This window comes from Euphorbia lathyris, chromosome 4 (assembly GCF_963576675.1).
Source record: "Euphorbia lathyris chromosome 4, ddEupLath1.1, whole genome shotgun sequence".
Classification (NCBI taxonomy): Eukaryota; Viridiplantae; Streptophyta; class Magnoliopsida; order Malpighiales; family Euphorbiaceae; genus Euphorbia; species Euphorbia lathyris.
The window spans coordinates 63657480-63680386 of NC_088913.1; the positions used below are offsets into that span (position 1 = coordinate 63657480).

The window sequence follows — 22907 nt, forward strand, 5'->3', positions numbered from 1 at the left end:
CAAAAAAATGTAATCAATTAACAGCTAACAACTATTTACTAAGCGGGGCTAATATATTTTTTTAGTTTGTTAATTTTTTTATTCGGATTTTAATCATTAACATTAATTCTATAGAATGTTAAATTAGAATTTCTGAAATTAATAGTCAAAATATAATCTCTAAAACTAGTAGATTTTATATATCGAAATTTAACAGTTAAAATATAATCTGTGTAAATAAAAAAAAACAATAAAACATATTACCAACATAGTATATGCGTTTTGTTGATAATACAATATAAAGTTACAAACAAATATAATGTGAGGCTAAAATCTTATTAAAAATAAATAAATATATATACAGAAGAATTTTCAGAAATAATATAGCCTTTACGGAGTGTTTGTTAGAAGGGATAGATGAGGTGGGATAGGGATAAAAAAACACGAGATAAGTTATCTCGTGTTTGTTTGAGAGATAGAAGAGTGAAACAAATGAGAGATAACCTCTTATCCCTCAAATCTTATACCCAGGAGGGGGTGGTATAAGGAGATGAGATAAGCTCATGCGATTTTAATAGGATGGAAAAGTCCATCTTATCCCTTAAATTAATGTTATGTAATTTAAGTAAGGTTAAAATAGTAAAATGTATTATTTTATCCCTATCATTATCCCACGTACTAAACATTGAATAATAATTTTGGACTATCATATTTTTATCTTTATCCTTATCACAACCTTTATCCTTATCCCAATATAATATCAAACGTCCCGTTAGTGCTTTCAATAAAAAAGAGCCTTGGTGGTGACAAAACTATTTTTTGAGGATTGGGTCCTTTTAATCATTTGTTGTTTGTCCTTTTGGTCCTTTACCATTCAAATCTTATGGTGGAAATTCAAATCATCTTAAGACGTAATAGGTGTTTGGTTATCTACTTTTCATTTCATGTTTGTCTTTTCACTTTAAAGGGGAGAGTTCTAGGTATTTGATTAGAAACCGTCTGTTTGTCTCTTATACATGAAAGTAACTTTAAAATAAAAACAGTTTTTTTCCAACAGCAAAAATAAACGGGCTCTTAATAAGCCTAGATATAACCGTAAATGATCAAATTCATTTGGGCATTCAGATACAAGTAAAATTACTATGCTCGTATATCTAGTGTCTAAGTAAATTATTGATCCTTCAATTTTAGGACAAAGTACAAAAAAAGAAAAAAAAATTGTTTGTAGTTTGTCATATTTGCAAAGAGGTCTATGAGGTATGATTTATTTACAAAACAAAATATTTCATATTATGTTGTTAAGAAAAATTATTTTTATATATTGACACAACACATCATCTCCTCCGGAATAGAGCTCCATAAAACCATTCATATGGTAGATATTTTACGTTTTTTGACTAATTTGATAGTTTATGAACTAAATTGATATTTAAGTTCATTTAATACCACTGCAATTCAATTTTAAGATATCTATGTGTTTTGATTAAGAATAATGTTGTTTTTTAAGATAAAAATGTATTTAGTTGTAATCAAAACTTAACAGTGTATGAAATACTTTGTTTTGTAAATGAAACCTATTACATACCTCTACCAGCCTTATTTTTTTTGTAATTTCCACTTAATTTAATCCAAATAAGTTGTTTATCCAACATATATTTATTTTCCACTTCTTTAATAACTGAAATGAGCTACTTGCTTGTTTTCCAATTCCAGCTTTTTCTAAATAGTTTAATTAGGGTATCTACCACCATTAACCATATTTGTATAATTAATTCTGAAACAACTCTCTTCCAACAGCATCATCAACGATATTAACTAATATAATTTCCGATTAATAGGTGAGCCTCAAAAAAAAAAAAGAGAGTACAAGATCAAGATATCAAACAAAGAAAAGTTACAGTAATCTTACTTCTGCCTCTCTGTTGGTTCTAGCAGTTTACAGTAATCTTGCCCCCACATATTATATATCTGCTGTTGCAAGAGAATGCTAAGTTCAGAAGATCAGCCTTAATGAAATAACTTGAGGAATGCAATTCAAATGATAGTTATGTCGGATATATCCGAACCTAACGATGATGAAATAAGAACCACGATTCAGCAAGTCATTAAGTGTCCGCCTTTTGCTATTCTTTTCCCTTCATATCGGAGTTCCACTGAAAATACATGGAAACCAGCTACTGCCAGCAGATCTGTCGGTGAGAGATATTTTATTACCTCAAGTTCGACTCCCTGGATAGAAGTATTGAACACCATTCTCCTTGATCATGAACTGGAAATTGCTAATCTTCTTTAACTTCCACCTCTCATTGCACTTTCCTCTATTCATAACTGTCAACTGTAACAAACAAAAGTTGATGAGATAAAGTGAAATATTCCCCATAGAAAAATCAGTGCAAGCAAGTTCAAGCTAGTAGTCTTGACAATATTTATGCAGATCATATCTAAATTAAACATCAGGACCATCCTAGAGATAAATGAGCAAAAATCTTGAGTCATATGCTAGTAAATGCATCATATAAAAATCTTGCTTCGATAGCACATGAAACAAATAAAACATATGGAAGCCATACGGACACTTGCAGACACCAGAACAGAAAATGCCTGACAATTTAAAATTTATGTACTAGAGAAGAACTTCTATTGAGATAGAACGAAAAGCAATAATGAATTGAAGGATCTAAGAGTGCTTCATCGATGAATTCAATAATAGCAATCACAGAACCAGCAGTAAGCATATAGCAAAATAGAATTAAAAAAAAAAAACACTAATGAGATCAGAAAATTAAAACAGGCAATCGAAATGTTACATTTGAAACGAACTATCTCATTAAATTAGCTAACAGCTATTAACGCTAATGATTGAACATGCAACCTAGATATAATTCAATATCATACCTGCCCATGCACATCAGCAGCTAAACCAGTGGCCAAAGGTTCTGCATTCACCAAAACATGTGATAGGTATTCCATCTGTAATAAAAATGCAGGCCTTTCCATGCTAGAATATATATCCTCATGATTCAGTGCTACCAATGAACAACCCTGTGACGGATAAAAAAAAGTTAGAACCAAACCAATAAATAAGAGTTTAAAATTATTGGGATATTAACAGGAGTAAACAGGACACAAATTCTTACAACATCAGATGTTAAAGTGTGGCAGTAGTGCAGGAAGTCTAAAACAATATCTGAAGAGCCACCAGCAGCCACCTCCATAAGAGACACATCATCTATCATGATAGTGGCATTTTTCTTGTATTTTTCAGGCAAGCCACGTATTAATTTTTGTATTTCTCCAAACAATTTAATGAATCCATCTTCAGCAGTTTTTCCTTCATTACGATCTAGTCAAGAATAGATTCAAAAAGGACCTTCAGTCAAAGAGAAACATGTTCAGATCAAGCATCTCCCTTATTAGAAGTCATGACAACTTTTCTTTTTGAGGAAGTTAGTAACATCTTTACAACAAACAAATATAACAACCGTTATGCCTTAATCCTAACTCATTGAAGTCAGCTACATGAATTCTTCTTGTATATTCATTACTATTCCTTTGAAAGACGTAACAATTGAGGGTCACTTTGAACAACCTTCATCCAAGTTAACAATCTTTCTATATCCTTCTTAACTATATTTAGTTCTATTATCTCATACTTATGCACAAGAGAGCATTTACAGGCCGATGTTCACATGTCCAAACCACCTTCAACCTCCTCTTATTTTATCTGCCACACACCTAACTTTTCTCAAATATGCTCGTTCCTAATCTTTTTTTTTTTTAAGTGAACAAAAGACCTTCAAAAAAATTCTCTTTTTCTTTGGGAAGGATGCTCCAAATAACAATTAAAAAATGCATTTTCTATATCAGACAGCACATACCAATATTAAAAGAAGTGTATTACATCCAATTAACAGTAAACTAATTATAAGGCAATCAGCATAATAAAGCATTCTATAGACATTACTTTTATCATATTTACGAAAAATAAATACTTTAAACAAAGAATTGCACTGGATGAAAGCTATTTAATTAGATATACAATTGTCAAAAATGTCAAACAGCCTCACCTGAGTAGTAGAACTTAAGCATGTCAAAGAAGAAGAATCTGTTATTATCTCTTTGTGCAGCTAAATTGCAACCCTGATAAAAACAACACTCTAATATTACTATGGATACAATACCAAGAAGTCTCGCCACATTAGAGATGCTATATGAATGTCTAGACTGGAAGCTTAAGAGTAATATAGTTCCCTTTCAATTGGCATACATTAAACAGGCCAAAAGGGAAAGGAGGGAGTGATGTCCTCTCTTGTGATCACATATACACAGCTATGGATTTCATCTCTATAAAACTAAGTTAACACAGACTTGGTATAAAAAATTAAAGATAAGTAATAAATAATCTGACACACATCAATCTGGAATCATTTATATCATATGATCCCAAACATGCGATTTTAAAGGAAAAGCAATTCCACTACCTCTCATATCTGAAGAGTAATCTAATAGAAATTTTAGCTTTCATTTTTATACAGTAATTTAAAAGGCATTCCCAGGACCATGCCCCCATGAAATGGCATCTTGCATAAGACCCGACGGATCCTGGTAATTTCATATTATGCACCAACAGATGCGAGCGAAATAATCAAATTCCCTTCTATCACCGGCACACAAGACCGAAATTGTAGACTTCCATTCTCTTTTTGAGAAGCGGATTTCAACACGTTAAACAACAGAAAAGAAAAAAATGCTGAAATTCTATCGGACAATATTAAAATTTCATTTCTAAACCTCCAATATTCCATGAAGAATGAAAGTTGACAAAACAAGAAATCAAATGCAAGAGGTAAGAGAGTAAAGTACAAGTTTACGAAGAATGCGATCGTAGTGTGAGAAAGGATGAGAGAAGGCGAGGAAGATAACAATGCTGGTAGAATTGGGCGCTAGAATTCGCTTGATGAGATGGTGAAGCACAAAGGATCCGCTAGTCTCTACGCAGTCTTCTATAAGGACTACTTTCCCACTCAAAGGCCATGGCTCCGTCTGCTGATCCAATCCTAAGGCCTCATCCAATAGATTCGAAGTCCGATTCTCCATTGTTACGCTCTAATTCAGTTCAATACAGGGTTTAGGGTTTTTGTCCTTTTGACATTGGAACATGACAGATTTTTAGTTTTTATTTTTTTAATAAGATTTTTAGTTTATGCGAACAAAAAAAAGTTGTAGTTTAGTGTAGGGTGTTGTTAAACCCAGTCCCAAATTCCCACCCCTAGCCCCGTGAAAGGACGAAATTACCCTTTCATGGGTTTTGAGGAGGGGAATTTCTTTTTTTTTTTTGCCAATCCGACACGCGAGCGTGTGGTCATCACGTCTTACCGCGCGGTCGGGCGTATAGATATCACGCCTCACCGTGTGGTTGGGCATGATAGCCCCACGCCTCACCGCAAGGTCGGGCAGGTGGCTGTCACGTCCGACCACGCCGTGAGGCGTGTGTCTATCACGTCCGACCACGCGGTGAGGCGTGATAGCCACACGCCCGCGTGTCGGATTGGAAAAAAAAATAGCTTTTTAACCCTGTAAATAGTTCGTTAAACCCGTAAATAGTCCGTTAAACCCGTAAATAGGCCGTTAAACCCGTAACTACAGAATTGTACTTAAAACCTAAAAATACCATACAATTGAGTCCTAAAATCAGTAAAAATAATATAAGTTAATTAATAAATATTATTAATCACAACATATAAAACTAATATAATCTAGTCCAAGCCTCTCTCCTTCCAGTGTATAGATTCTCCAAGTGACGAACACTCGGATGACAAAATAAACGCCATTGGGTGGCAATGGGAGGCACTGGAAATGTAGGATGTAAATAAAGACGTATGTAGTGACGATAACTCCCCAAATGACAAATCACAATCTCTCGCTTTGGTGGTCTTCCATCGTCCGAACGCATCGGCAGTATAGTGCAACATCCTAACTGTTGTGTAGTAAAGAGGAAAATTACTGCGTTCAGTACAGATGCAGCAGCATATAAGTCATCCGGACTCACCATCCAGTGGGACTCACCACAACCCGCTCCTGCCCATTTAATACGTGTGAGGGCAGCATCAAATCCGTTCCCGTACACTGGCGCATACAGATCACGGTTTGCCCGCATCTCATTCTCTATGAGCACTCTCATCAGCTTCCACTCCTCTTGGTTATAAATGATGGCATCGGCTAAAACACGAAATCCACAGTTACCATCTGCTACAACATCATGGAATCCAGTAATAAATGGTACGATGAGACCTTGAACCCGATGTAAATGGTGGTAACCGGCGATATGCCATGTGCACAATAAATGATGACTATGAGGAAATACCTCACGAACCGGCCGCATCAGTCCTAACTCCCGGTCTGTAGCAATGGTTGTCGGATGCACATCAGGTTGGAGCAAAACCTTCAATTTTTGTAACACCCATATATAACTACCCTCAGTTTCATCCTTCATGATTGCATAGGCGATCAAGAAGTTTTTGTTTGAAGGCGTCATTCCAATGATTTCAAAGAATGGCATCTTATACTTGTTTGTTTTATATGTTGAATCCATACCAACAAACAAGTAATAAGATCGGAACAATATGATCGATGTTGGATGTGCCATAAATAAGTGAGTCACGACATTGCTGTCTGGCACCGCTTGCGTCCAATGTATGTAGTCCTTATCTATAGCAAGCCGATAAAACTGACCGATTACATCCCGAACCTCAAAGCTCTCAGTCCTGATTTTCTCCCTGTAATTATAGATATGTCTTTGTGTCGGGCAATCCTCCGGATGTTTTTCTTTGATTGCAGCAAAAATAGCACAGCCAACTGATGACAGTGTTGTCCTCTATCTCCAGGAATCTCATTCACCACCCAACCGCCCAATTCAACGATTTACATAACCTTTATCTGGAATTTGCAACCACAGTACTTTGTTTTTGTATTCTTCCGTAGTATAACATCCATATCCATATCCTTTTTCCTTTTATAATTCTTAACACCACGAGCACATTTAACTAATATCCACTTTGACTTGCGCCCTTTCTTGTGCGACGCTGTGGTTAACTCGAACCCGATCCCAATTGCCATCTGTTTTGCCCAGTTAACAGCTTCATGATATGTTTGAAACGTTTGTTTGGGAAAAACTGCTAGCTGTAATCTATGCCGTTTCCATCAAATTCTTCCCACGAAACCTCCTGTAAATGATAAATAACGAACATTACATTCCAAAACGTGACATTTCTATAGCGTTTCGGTGTCTAAACCCGAAAAACAGCCACAAATATGCTCGGGCGTGTGAGCATCACGCCTCACCATGTGGTGGGGCGTATGAGTATCACGCCCGACCATGCGGTGGGGCGTATGAGCATCACGCCTCACCATGTGGTGGGGCGTATGAACATCACGTCCCACCTCATGGTGGGGCGTGTGGCTATCACTCCCCACCATGTGGTGGGGCGTGATACTCATACGCCCCACCACATGGTGAGGTGTGATGCTCACATGCCCGAGTGCCGAACCAGATTTTTTTTTAATTCAAATTACAGAAATGCAAGGAAGTTCAATCGGAAAAATACCTCGAATTCAGACACAGCATCACTCCTGTCTCCTCTCGGTGATAACGGATTGTCTTCCATCAAACGTGTTGTCTTTGATTCGGATGAAAATGTATTTGGGAGAGTTTGAGAGAGTTTGGGAGCGATTTAAATTTTCAGTTTTTGGTTAAAGGGCGGTTACGTCTTTTTCCGGAGCTGGAAGTGTGAAAATGGGACTGGGTTTAGTAACCCACTTTAGTCTATAGCCTAATGGGTTAGGCTATCACGAGCTCAACTTTGTCATCAGCTCTTTCGACTTCATTATTCCCTATCACAAACTTTCTGAACTTATCATAAAGTGTAGATTAGCTTTCCGAATTTCATAGGTGTCTTACTAACTTCATAATTTTATTTATTCAGTAACAACTAAATACAAAAAATAATAATAACTTTAAATCCTCATTCATTCGATCTCTCAAACTTGTAACACCTCTTATAACAGGTTGAAAGATATGAAAAAATAAAAATTTACCTTTCGAATAGATGAAGATGTATTTTTAGAATTTAGGTTCAATAAATTTTTGTATTTAGTTGTTACGAAATAAACAAGTTTATGGAATTGGTGAGACGCTTATAAAGTTCAAGACTCTTACTTTCATAGAAAGTTCAGAGAATTGATAATACAAAATAATCAAGTTCAAGAAGCTGGTAAAACACTTGCAAAGTTTAAAGAATCAATCTACTATTATGTACAAATTCAGGGAGCTGGTAATACATTAAGACTTAGTTTATTGTTTATTCTCTAAGATTGGATAAGCTCATCATAGAAAAAGTGAGTTGCTATATACCGCAACTTTTTTTTCATCCACCGCACCCTTTTGACATTTATGCCCTTCTCATTTTATTTTTTTCAAAAACTTAATTTTTTTTCCTCTCTTTCTCTCCCAAGCCTAAAAACCCGAATTTGACGAAAATGGACCCGAGTATTCCCGAAGACCGTGATTTCGAACACGAAGTAATCTTACGATATAAATTTAAATTAAAAATTCGTTTTTTAAATTTTGAATTTTTTTAAGGAATAAGCCTAAACGGATGCGCCATCCGTTCCACCATCAGGTGGAACGAGCGCGGAACCCAGTTCCACCTTACGGTGGAACGGGTGCGCCATACTTTCCACCTTGGCCGACGCCGTTGCCACCACGGGCGGAATGAACAGTTCGTCCGTTCCGCCCGTGGTGGCAACGGCGTCGGAGTTCCGTTTAGGCAAAAAAAACGGGTTCCGCCTCCGAATTTCAGACATATTTTAAAAAAAAAAAACTTATCGGAAGATTCATTAAGCCTTTTCCCTTTCCTTCCTTTGGCGGCATGTCGTTTTAGGTCGGGTTTTATGAAAAGCTTCAAAAGCTAGAGAGGATTTGAGAGTTTTTGGTTATTGGTTTGAAATTGTGAGGAGGGCATAAATGTCAAAAGGGTGCGGTGGAAAGTATAACCTTTGCGGTATATAACAATACCCACAAGAAGCGAAAAAATACTTTTAACCTTTTTAAAATTGTGCAATTTTATTACATACTAGTTGGACGGATTTTATACCCCTACAATTAATAAAAATGGCTTAATACCTCATTTTGTCTGAAATTTTTTTGAGTGGCCCTTTAAATTTTTTAAGTGTCTTGGTAGTTCCTGAATTTACATAAAATATCCAGTTAGCCTCCTAAATTTATATAAAATGTAATATAATTAATCACTCAGTTACAAAAAGTTTAAAGGCAAAAGATGTATTACATGTGTCTTTAAAAAGTAAAATAAACAATGTCGGGTATGCGCTTCTAATATTAGAAAAGACAAATTTTAAAGTTGAGCAAGTAAGAACTCAATTTTTAATATATTATATGAATTATGTAATAACATTTTAACACATCTTTCACATTCAATTTACTATTTTGCAATTCTTTAAAAAAAAAATTACTATTTTGCAACCGAGTGATTAATTGATTACATTTTACGCAAGTTCAGAATGTTAACTAAACATTTTATGTAAGTTGAGGAAGCTATTAGAACACTTTGGAAGTTGAAAGGGTAGTCAACCTTTTTGGACAATTTCAAGAGATAAATGATGTATTAACCCTAATAAAATTGTATTCTCAATTATGAATATTTTAATCTTCAATGCACATACGCATGATACCACTTATCACTACTAGATTGTCACATAAAATAAAAAAAAATATTGTATTATGTTTTCTATGTGTTAAAAAAAACAAATAGTTCCGTTAAATTTAAAAATATTTCATGTCCAAATATATTATAAAATAAAAAAATGTAAAATCTTTTTTTTTTTACAAACTGATAGGCGACTCTTTCATAATATAAATAAAATATTTATGTTTTTTTGGATTTTTTTAAAATGACCTAATTTGTTAATGTTAAAGGTAAAATAGATATTGGTTTGTAAGGCTCCGGATTGAATGAGTTTACATTATTGTTTTATCAATATAACTGAAGTGTGGTTGGTCCGATCGTATGTGAGATGGTCTGAAATACATTCAGAGATAATATGTTGGTATGTTGATTAACTGTTCTATTATATCCTTAATCCCAAAAATTTGGAAACCGCCTCTGTTTTGTCATCTCCAATCCGTTAACCTTTGTAACGTGATCTACAAGATTATTATAAAAGTTATTGCCAACAAGATAAAAACAATTACTCCATTTTTTGTTGATCCATCCCAATTAGCTTTGTGTCACGGAGAACATTCATCATAATATTATCGATAAATTTATTTGAAATGTCTGATATAGTAGTAAAATAACTACCGTTCAATTTTTGGTTATTTATGAGTAAATCTGTTCTTATTTAGAAATATTAAAAGTAAATTTATATTATTTTATATATTTTTTTTTTTTTTTGGTAAGAAGGGAAGAAAAAAAACAAACAAACAAAAACCTAATCCGGGATCAGTCTAGGAAGACTGACCCCAATCCTATCCTCAAGAAGAGAAGGTAAATTTTATATAAACTACTGTTAAATTTTTGGTTATTTATGAATAAATTTGTTTTTACTTAAAATATTAAAAATAAATTTATATTATTTTATAGGTGAGAAGAAGTAAATATGTACTTTCTTTAGATAGCGAACTTAGACTTATTAAAAAAATCTTATAGAAAAAACATTCAATTACTTTTGAAATTTTAATTCTCAATATGGTTTTTATTAAGAGAAAAGCATTTGAGTCTAACAGTGATTTATTTCTAAAACATCATCACATTTTTTTAATGAATTGTCCCCTATAAAGTTTTTTTTTTTCTTTTTTTTCTTTTTTTTATCATGTTCCTGTGAGGAGTGACATAAAGCTATAGCTAAAGTTAATAGTTATCATGAACACAATTTTAAATGAAAGTTGTATCAAAGGGTAAAATTATTTTCAAAATAATACTAACTCTCATTTTCTTTTTCAAGAAAGGGAAAAGTAAAAAAATATATAATTTTATTGATTTCTATATAAGTATAGAAATGTGATTTTAGTTTTTACAAAAAAAAAAATATATTTTGCAAAAGTTAAAAAAAAAATGAATTTGACTTGCACATAATAAAATATGATTCAATACATGCACATTAATTGAATTTTACAAAATATACTTCTATTTAAGTTGTTTGTTTATGTTGGGAATAGATAAAAATTAAAAGTATTAGTTTGATAAGAGATAGTGTAATACAGTAAAACCTCTGTATATAAATACTCTATATAGGAATCTATTTTGTTATAAAAAAAACTCAGTCCCAACTTGGGCCAGTTATAAATAGGAATAACCTCCCAAATGTTATTTGTTATACATTTTTCAAGTCTCACCTTTAAAAACTATGCCTCTATATAGTAATAATTATATATTTTTATAAAAAATAATTATATATATATATATATATATATATATGGAGGAGCTTTCAATGGCGAGTCTCCATCCATGGAGACTATTATATTTTAAACAAATGACCTGTTATAACAGGTTACCAAATTACTATTAGGTTACCTACAAAATATATTTCTCTCTCTGTAATAAAACCAAAATTAAAATATTTCTCTCTCACTAATTATCACGTCCTTTTTTTTCAAAAGTTATTCTCTCTCTATTCATTTCATTCTAACGCCATGTTTTTTTTATAACTCACCTTTTTTAATCTGTTCCTTGCTTCTTATTCCATATACTCACCTTGCTTCTTCTTCCATGTAATCAAATACATGGCACACCAACCTCAAAACCACTACTATTTCCGGTTAACGGAATTACCTCCGAAACCTCGACCTTTCTCTTCCATTTGAAGACCGAAATCCCTCGAAACAACAATTAATATCCTCATTTCATTTCGGCAAAACACGTTGAACCTGGCCGAAATCCTCTTTCTGTATCGGAGAAAAATTCGAACTCGCGAAGAAGAAGAAGAAGGATCAGAAGGAGAACAATAATACATACTTGAATATTTTCAGCTCATCTTCTCTTCTCAGGATAGTGCGTATTTTGATGGAAAGATGAAGATCAAGAGTATACTCTGTTTTATTCGAGGAGTACTTTTTCGTGTTTCTTAGAATGCATCTGAAACTGGAAAGCAAATGAGGGGGTTCGATAAAATAAGCCCTATTCCTGGTATGGATATCGCTCTGGCGTGATAGCTAGAGGGAAAGAGTTAAATTCACCCACCAATGAAGAGCCAAAATTCGATTCATCGAGATGGGGACTTCATAATCGCCGGTTCTTCTCGACGGAAGAAAACGGTTTCTAGTTCAGCTAAGAAGAGTGAAATCGGAGTCTTGCTGTTGGATGGGAAGGTGAAGGATAGTTTTGTTGTATCTATATAATGATTTCAGAACATCAATGGTGGAAATCGATAGTTGAAAAGCAGATATTTGCAGCCTGTGATCTAGAACAGTTTTTGCATTGTTTTTTATCTTTGAACTCTGATCATCATCATAAGATTATTGTTGAAGTTTTTACTGAGATTTATGAGGCTTTGTTCTCTAATTGGGCTTAATTAATTACTTCTGTTTATGTTGGAGTATTGACTAATCACTTCTGTTTATGTTAATTTCTAATTAATTCTCTTAATAGGTGGGTCAACAAGAGCAATTCTAATGGTTGCTTTTAGGACCAATTTGCAATTTTGAAAACTTTCGTGACACACACAATTTGATGAGACAAAAGTTCATGTGCAATTGATGGAAGGAAGGTTGACGCATGTCCACTAAGTAAAACTGTTGCTTCAATACTGCTGCTTTCGTTTTAAATGCTTTTCATTGCTTTTCAATACTGTTGCTTTGCGTGGTTTTAAATGCTTTCAATTTATTTCTTAAAATGAGTTTAATGCTTGTTGACATAAAGGCTTTGAATTTATTTGGAGAATTTGTTTTAAATGATTTTCATTCCAATTCAAAATTCTTTTAAATTCAATTCCAACTTTAATAATTCTACTTTTTAATATTTTTTTTTGTTATTAATAACATTACACTTTCGTTAATAAATGATAGGGATAAGGTACTAAAATAGACCTATGACTATTGGGAAGTATCAATTTAGGCTTGACGTACAAAATAGCACCAATATATGTTTAACGTTTAAAAAATGATACTACCTCCGTTTCATATTACATGTCTTTCTAGAGATTCTTTTTGTTTCATATTACATATCATTGTATAAGATCAGTACACGCATCCTTTTTTCTGCTATAAAACGCGGGTTTACGGAAAATAATTAGAATAATGGACTTATTATAGAATAAATAAATATTGGAATCAATAAATAAGGGGCAACAATGTCTTTCTTCTAATATCCTTAATTTTTGTATAACTCCCTAAAAAGACATGTAATATGAAACGAATGGAGTATCAATTTAGGCCTCGATAACAAATTGGACACGTCATTTATATTACTCTATTAAGTTCTCATTTCTCCCTCCACATACAATTGACAGAACTTAACATAGTAATATCAATGACGTGTCTCGTTCCATTATCGAGACCTAAATTGGTGTCGTTTTTTAAACGTTATGTCTATATTGGTTTTATTTTGTACGTGGAGCCTAAATTGATACTTCCCCAAAAACCTATTTTGGTACCTTATCTCTAAATTATATTATTTTTACGTTGTAAATTCTCAAAATACTGAAAGTACAAACTCTCAAATCTCGATCTCAAATATTTATAATTCTTAAAGTTCTTTGATTCGGTCTATTTCACGTAATTTTCAGTATGATCCTTGTGATATATTCTCCAATTAAAATTAGGAAAATTTTTATGTTATGCTTTTAATTTTTTTAATCTAATTAAGTAAATTATTCAAATCGTAAATATTTATTCAATTATTTACTCAAAATGAAAATATACAAGAATTAAAGTTGTTCGGAACGATATTTACCATGAAACCACATTTTTTATTTTCCAAAATCACAATTTTTGGATATTTCTTTTTCTAAAAATCCACTCTTTTTTCTAACCAAACAACACCTAAATGATCTCAAAATGAAAATTTTCAAAAATTACAGTTGCTTATAATATCATTAATTCATTAATTGCTTATAATAACATTATGTTACGTCACGTCACGTCACGTTACATTACGTGATGTTACGTGACGTCATGTTACGTTACGTTACGTCACGTTAAGTTACATTATATTAAGTAACGTTAAGTTACATTATATTATGTTACGGTATGTTACGTTACGTCACATCACGTCACGTTACGTTACATTAGTTAAGTTACATTACGTTACGTCATGTCATGTCACGTCACGTTACGTCACGTCACGTTACGTTATGTCATGTCACGTTATATTACGTTACGTTACGTCATGTTATGATACGTTACATCATGTTATGTAACAATATGTCACGTTAAGTTACATTATATTGAGTAACGTTAAGTTACATTATATTATGTTACGGTATGATACGTTACGTTACGTCACATCATGTCACATCACGTCACGTTACATTACGTTATGTTAGTTAAGTTATGTTACGTTACGTCACGTCACGTTACGTCACTTTACGTCATGTCACGTTACGTCACATCACGTCACATCACGTCACGTTACGTTACGTTATGTTAGTTAAGTTATGTTACGTTACGTCACGTCACGTTACGTCACTTTACGTCATGTCACGTTACGTCACTTTACGTCATGTCACGTTACGTCACTTTACGTCATGTCACGATACGTTACGTCATATCACGTTACGTTACGTCACGTCACGTCACGTCACATCACGTCACGTCACGTTACGTTACGTTACGTTACGTTACGTCATGTTATGATACGTTACATCATGTTATATAACAATACGTCATGTCAAGTTATGTTACGTCGTGTCAAGTTACGCTACGTTAGGGATTGTAAGCTCAATGATTAATTAAGTTATGTTACGACACGTTAAGTTGCATAACAGTATGTTACGTTATGTTACATTATGGTACAAATAAATGTTTTACATTACGTTAAGGATTGTAAGCTCAATGATTAGTTAAGTTACATTACGTCACGTTAAGTTACATAACAATACGTTACGTTATGTTACGTTACGGTACAAATAAATGTTTTACATTACGCTATGGATTGTAAGCTCAATAATTATTTACAAATAAATGAAAGCTTAAAAAAATAAAAATAAACCCTAAGAATTTACAAATTGAGCTTACAATCATAAGAATTTATAAATTGAGCTTAGAGGATTCGTAAATTGAGCTTATATTTATTATGGTATGTTACTTTACATTAGAGATTGTAAGCTCAATGATTACTTACAAATAAATGAAAGCTTAAAGAAATAACAAAACATAAGGATTTACAAATTAAGCTTACAATCCTAAAGATTGAGCTTATATTTATTACTTTACGTTAGGGATTCTAAGCTCAATGGTTGTTTATAAATAATGGAAAGCTTAAAAAAACAAACAAAAAAAACCTAAGGATTTACAAACTAAGCTTACAATAATAAGAATTTATAAATTGAGCTTATATATTGCATTACGTTAGAGATTATAAGCTCAATGGTTATTTATAAATAAATGAATGTTTAAGGAAATAAAAAAAAAGCTAAGGATTTACAAATTGAACTTACAATCCTAAGGATTTATAAATTGATCTTATACTTATTACGTTGCGTTAGAGATTGTAAGCTCAATGATTGTTTATAAATAAATGAAAGCTTAAAGAAATAAAAAAAAACCTAAGAATTTACAATTGAGCTTACAATTCTAAATTTATAAATTGAGCTTATATTTATTACGGTATGTTACGATACATAATGTTACCTTACATTACGCTACACATTGTAAGCTCAACAATTGTTTATAAATAAATGAAATTTTAAAGAAATAAAAAAAAATCTAAGGATTTACAAATTGAGCTTACAATCCTAAAGATTTATGTATTGAGCTTACAATCCTAATAATTTATAAATTAATATTAGGTTACATTACGTTACATTATGTTACGTTACAATAGGGAGCGTAAGCTCAATGACTGTTTATAAATAAATGAATGCTTAAAGAAATAAAAAAAGCCGATGGATTTTTAGATTGAGCTTATATTTATTATGTTACGTTAGAAATTGTAAACTAAATGATTGTTTGTAAATAAATAAAAACTTAAAGAAATAAAAAAAACATAAGGATTTATAAATTGAGCTTACAATCCCTAAGGATTTATAAATTGAGCTCAATGATGTTTCAGTTCAGTAATTTTCAGCTCAATGATGTTTCAGTTCAGTAATTTTCAAGTTTAGTAATGTTTCAGTTGAGTGATGTTTCAGTTTAGTGACTTTTCAGTTCAGTAATATTTAAGCTTATTGATGTTTCAGTTTAGTATGATTCAGTTCAGTAATGTTTCAGTTCAGCAATGTTTCAGTATAGTAATGTTTCAGTATAGTAATATTTCAGTTTAGTAATGTTTCAGTTCAAGGATGTTTCAGTTCAATGATTTTTCGGTTCAGTGATATTTCAGTTTATTAATGTTTCAGTTCACTGACCTTTCAGTTCAGTGATGTTTCAATTTAATAATGTTTAGGTTTGTGATGTTTCAGTTCAGTAATGTTTTAGTTTAATAATATTTCGGTTTAGTAATGTTTTAGTTCATTGATGTTTTAGTTTATCAATGTTTCAGCTGAATAATGTTTTAGGTCAGTGATGTTTCAGTTCAATGATGTTTTAGTTTAGTAATGTTTTAATTTAGCAATGTTTCAGTTTAGTGATGTTTCAATTTAGTGATGTTTCAGTTCAATGATGTTTCAGATCAGTGATGTTTCGGTCGAGTGATTTTCATTTTTTTAATATTTCAGTTCAATGATGTTTTGGTTCAGTAATGTTCCAGTTTAACAATATTTTAGTTCAATGATGTTTCAATTCAGTAATGTTCAAGTTTAGTAATGTTTCAGTTGATTGATGTTTTAGTTTAGTAATGTTTCAGTTCAGTGATGTTTCAGTTCAGTGATATTTCGGTTGAGTGATTTTCAGTTTTTTAATATTTCAGTTCAATGATGTTTTGGTTCAGTAATGTTTCAGTTTAGCAATATTTCAGTTCAGTGATGTTTCAGTTCCATAATTTTCAAGTTTAGTAATGTTTCATTTGAGTGATGTTTCAGTTTAGTAATGTTTCAGTTTAGCAATGTTTCAGTTGAGTAATGTTTCAGTTCAGTGATGTTTCAGTTCAATAATATTTTAGTTTAGTAATGTTTCAATTTATAATGTATGAACTCAGTGATATTTCAGTTCAATGTTTCAGTTCAATGATGTTTTAGTTTAGTAATGTTTCAGTTTAGTAACATTTCAGCTCAGTAATGTTTCAGTTTAGTAATGTTTTAGATAAATACGTTACGTTATGTTTCTCTAACTTTATGTTTCAGATAAATACGTTACATTATGTTACACTAAGTTACGTTATGTTCGGTTGGGGATCGTAATCTCAATGACTGTTTATAAATAAATGAAAGTTTAAAGAAATAAAAAAAGCTAAAGATTTTAGATTGAGCTTACAATCCTGAGAATTTATAGATTGAGCTTACAATCCTAAAGATCTATAAATTCAGCTTATAATTATTACATTATGTTACGTTATGTTATTTTACGTTACGTTACGTTATGTTATGTTACTTTATATTATTCATAAGGATTTAAAAATTGAGCTCACAATACTAAAGATTTATAAATTGAGCTTACAATTCTAAGGATTTATAAATTTATCTTACAATCCTAATGATTTATAAATTGAGCTTATATTTATTACGTTACATTAGGGACTATGAGCTCGATGATTGTTTATAAATAAATGAAAGCTCAAAGAAGTAAAAAAAAACCCTAATGATTTACAAATTGAGCTTACAATCCTAAGAATTTATAAATTGAGCTTATATTTATTATGTTACGTTAGATATTGTTAGCTCAATGATTGTTTATAAATAAATGAAAGCTTAAAGAAATAAAAAAAAACCTAAGGATTTACTAATTGAGCTTACAATCATAAAGATTTACAAATTGAGCTTCGAATTCTAAGGATTTACGAATTGAGCTTACAATTCTAAGGATTTATAAATTGAGCTTATATTTATTACGTTACGTTAGAGATTTTAAGCTCAATGGTTGCTTATAAATAAAAGAAAGCTTAAAGAAATAAAAAAATCTAAGTTACATTACATTATGTTATTCTAAGTTATGTTATGTTATTCTAAGTTATATTAGATTACGTTACATTATTCTAAGCTACATTACATTACGTTATTATAAGTTATGTTACATTACGTTACCTTACCTCATGTTATGTCATGTAAGATTAAGTTACGTTTGATAACATGACGTTATATTACATTACGTTACGTTATGTTATGTAAGCTTAAGTTACGTTTGATAACGTTACAATACATTACGTTACGTTACATTACGTTAAGTTACATCACGTTACGTCACGTCACGTCAAGTCATGACAATTTATGTATGGCAATTTTTTTTTAGGGATAAGGTACCAAAATAGGCCTATGGTTTTTGGGAAAGTATCAATTTAGGCTCAACGTACAAAATTGTACTAATATAGGCTTAACGTTTAAACAAGGGTACCAATTTAGGTATCGATAACGGAACGAGACATGCCATTGATATTACTTCGTTAAGTTCTGTCAATTATACTTAGAGGAACAAATCAGAACTTAATGGAGTAATAGGAATTACGTGTCCTATCCGTTACTGAGGCCTAAATTGACACTCTTTTTTAAACGTTAAGCCTATATTAATGCTATTTTGTACATGAAGATTAAATTGATACTTTCTAAAAAATCATAACTTATCTCTTATTTTTATTTTGAATAAACTTTATTTAATTTGTAAATCAATTATTTTTGTGTTATATTGAAGAAATAAAATATGAAATTTATATTAAAAACTCGGAAATTTATGTATTGAATGCGTTAATTTTTATTTTTATATTCTAAACAAATGGCAATAATATATTTTACAAATATACACAAAAATAAGAATTAAAGGCACATGTAGTTTTAGTTTTTTATTAAACAATACACTACAGAGAGACAAAAGTTAAAGATGGGCCATGTTCGATTACAAAAATTTCAAAATAAATACCATTTTAATTAGCATGTAGTAGGTAAAGAGAGAGAACGGAGAGTTAGAGAGAGATAAGAAAGAGAGAAAAAGGAAGAGTTAAAAATAGAGTGGAAATGCTTAAAAATGGAGGGGGGGGAGAGAGAGAAAACAATGAGGGACTAGGGTTAGGCACATATTCTATAGAGCTCCTGATACCCCGCAGCTGCTAGGGTTTGCTGTTCATATTGATTTACCCTGCCGTAGGGTTGAAGCTACTTCGTTCTCCCGTAATATCCAAACATCCTGCAATTTCGTCTCCCACAGATACCTGATCTTTCCACCAAGCATAAAATCACCATTACCGTTTCCTGAAAACTGCAAACCCCTCACTCCAACCCAATAAACAGTCAATCGCAAAGAATAGATACCAGCAAACAATTCTTCTAAATGGAGGATATATCAAATGCCTGCCTCAATCTCTCACTAGCAGAAGAAGATGAAAACGTGGTAGTAGTCCAGGAAGAAGTCGAGTTACCAACCTACGACCTACGATGGAGCTGTGTAGGACGCTTTATCACAAACAAACCGATTAACCCTGAAGGAATGAAAATCACCCTCTCAAAACTCTGGAAACCAGCAGGCGGAATGGCGATAAGTGACCTAGATGATGACAAATTTTTGCTGCAGTTCAACCATGTGTTCGATCTCAATGCCGTCATGAATGGAGGGCCGTGGTCCTTCGAAAACAAACTGCTAGTATTACAACGAGTAAGCCGAAAAGAAGAATTCTATACAGTCCAACTGAATGAAACAGCTTTTTGGATACAACTACACGATATCCCCCCCCCGGATTCCGTACAGAAAGAGTAGCAAGAACTTGTGGAACGACGATTGGACAAGTGCTCAAAACAGATCCAAGAGATTATTCGGAACCGTTCGTTGGGTATCTACGAGTCCAAGTACTAATGGACGTGAGAAAGCCGTTAAAGAGGAGAATGAAGCTGGGGAAGCCAACAAAAGACTGGACATGGGTTAACTTCAAATACGAGAGACTCCCGCACTTTTGCTTTTTCTGCGGATTGTTAGGGCATAACGATCGGGACTGCAAAGAATTTCGAGCTTTAAACGACCCTGAAATCACCACCATGTATGGTTCGTTCCTCCGAGCCAAACCCCGACGTTTTATGCAGAACTCATCGCCGTGGCTAAACACAACTCCAATTCTGATCCCAGCAGATGCAGAAAGTGGTGATCAGGCCGGTTCAGAGATTCTTCAACTACAGGCTAAGCAGACAATCGACAACATCAACAAAATGGAGGAAGAAATCCATATGATGGCTGAACTGAAAAGGAAGCGATCTGATAATAGTGGAGATTCCCCGACAAACAAGGATAACATGGTCACAGAAAACGAGATATCGGCAGGTCCTATCAACGGGGCCAGCCGGGAGCTATGATAGGCCTAAGCTGGAACTGTCGAGGAGTGGGCAACCTCGAGACAGTTCGTGAGCTCAAAGAGCTAGTTCAAGTCCACAAGCCAACCGTTATCTTTCTAATGGAGACAATGGTGGGCTCGGGTACGATAGAAAATCTGAAGAAAACAATTGGTTATGAGAGAAGTTTTACAGTAAACAGTACAAGAGGAGGAGGCGGGGTGGCCTTACTTTGGAAAGAAACGATAGATGTGAGGCTGCAGAAATATGGAGTAAACTTCATTGATGTGGTGATAAAAGAGGAAGGGATAGAAGAATGGAGATTTACAGGTTTCTATGGCTTCCCGGAAAGACACAGAAGAGCGGAATCATGGCATTGCCTGAAGGCACTATCAAGGATCTCAAACTTACCATGGATAGTGATAGGCGACTTCAACGATTTAGCATTATCAGCAGAAAAACGAGGAGGGCGGAGACATCCGGAGGCGTTATTAGCGGGTTTCAATGAAACCCTTGAACACTGCGGCTTAACGGACATTGAGATGCACGGCTACCAATTTACCTGGACTAGAGTGCGACAAGGGCAAATAATGATAGAAGAAAAGCTTGACAGAGGCGTGATGACTAACTCGTGGCGAGACAAATTCCCAGATGCGATAATTCAGAATATATGTACCACTCGTTCCGACCACTCAGCGCTCGTCCTGAAAACCCAACAGCAACAAAACTGCAACCCATACATTTTTCGTTATGAAAACTCGTGGGGATTGGAGGAGGAATGCAAGCGGATTGTAACTGAGGCTTGGGGAATTTCAGAGCCTCAAAACATAGAAGCCAAAATTAATAAGTGTCAGCAGGCCCTTCAGCGATGGGGAAACGAACAACATAACAAATTTAAGGGCCGCGCAAAATGCCTACACAAAGAATTGGAGACACTGAGGGGTACAACACACACAAATGATATATCAAGGCTGAATACAGAAATAGAAAGAGTCCGTCTTGAGCAAGAAATCTACTGGAAACAGAGGTCGAAATGCAAATGGTTACAGGAAGGGGATCGGAATTCCCATTTTTTTCACAATACCGTGCAGAACCGAAAAAGGAAGAATAATTTTGGAAGCCTGATGCTAAGCTCGGGACAGCAGCACACATGGTCGACATGTTTAGCTAGTGGAATCCAGGATCACTTCGAAGACTTATTCAAGTCAAATGGATGCAACGATATGGACTTCTTAACGGGTATACAGGGTCGACTCACAGAAGAGCAGCAACAGCGCCTAATACGCGCGTACACAGCAGAAGAAATAAAGCAAGCAGTATTCTCGATGCATCCAGACAAAGCACTGGGACCAGACGGTTTGAACCCGGGTTTCTATCAACAGCACTGGGCGGTGATTGGAGACTCAATAGCAACCTATTGCTACAACTGCCTTAATATAGGTACCTTCCCTGCTCACTTGAACCAGAAGAATTTGGTTTTAATTCCAAAGAAAAACTCACCAAAGGCACTTACAGACCTAAGACCAATTGCACTGTGCAACGTACTGGTAAAAATAATGACGAAGGCTGTGGCAAACAGATTGAAAAGGGTTCTGGACTCTATTATATCCCCAGCTCAAAGCGCATTCATTACAAAACGATCCATCACGGATAATATTCTAATTGCGCAAGAAGTAGGACACGCACTAAGATTGGGTAAGGGAGGCAGAAAAGGGTATTCAGCTCTAAAGGTAGACATGTCAAAAGCTTATGATCGGGTTGAGTGGAGGTTTTTAGAAGCTATTATGGTAAATATGAACTTCCCAAGGAAATTTATCGAACTAATTCTGACATGTGTTACAACAGTAGAGTACCAGATTGTTAACAGGAATGCAACTTTCCCAACTTTCAAGCCATCTCGGGGACTCAGACAGGGGGACCCACTATCCCCATACTTATTCATACTATGCACTGAGGGTCTGACTACCCTAATGAATAAAGCAGAAGCAGGGGGGAAGATACACGGATGCAGAATATGTAGAGGGGCTCCACCCATCTCCCACTTGTTGTTCGCCGATGACAGCTATTTCTTCTTCCGGGCGACAAAAGAGGAATGTATATCCATCAAGAATATCTTCCAAGCCTATGAACGAGCTTCGGGTCAAAAGATTAATTTTGAGAAATAAAAAATAACCTTTAGCTCGAAAGTTCCTGTAGAGAGAAAGACGGAATTAGCAGATTTTATGGAAGTTCTACAAGTAGACAGACAGGATACCTATCTGGGACTCCCATCGACGGTGGGGAGAAATCGGTCAAGCACCTTCGATTACATAGTGGACAGACTCAGGAAAAGAATAAGGGGCTAGAAGGCAAAAGAGTCT

At 33.8% G+C, this 22907-nt stretch overlaps 1 protein-coding gene across 3 annotated transcripts; it reads right to left on the bottom strand.

Annotated features, from left to right (window-relative positions):
* Positions 1–1790: 1790 nt before the first annotated feature.
* LOC136227004 (elongator complex protein 6) lies at positions 1791–5152 on the bottom strand. Of its 3 annotated transcripts, none has more exons than XR_010687949.1 (6): positions 4843–5152; positions 4047–4119; positions 3117–3322; positions 2875–3021; positions 2046–2314; positions 1791–1947 (listed from the first exon to the last, which is right to left on the bottom strand). XR_010687949.1 is itself a non-coding variant. In XM_066015720.1 (5 exons), the coding sequence occupies exons 1-5, from the start codon at positions 5074–5076 to the stop codon at positions 2195–2197; spliced, it is 780 nt and encodes a 259-aa protein (XP_065871792.1). In that variant the 5' UTR covers positions 5077–5152; the 3' UTR covers positions 1791–2194. The 3 variants fall into 3 exon arrangements, 1 of the variants encoding a protein (XP_065871792.1); XR_010687948.1 differs by having other exon boundaries at positions 1791–1950; XM_066015720.1 differs by having other exon boundaries at positions 1791–2314.
* Between the last annotated feature and the right edge of the window lie 17755 nt (positions 5153–22907).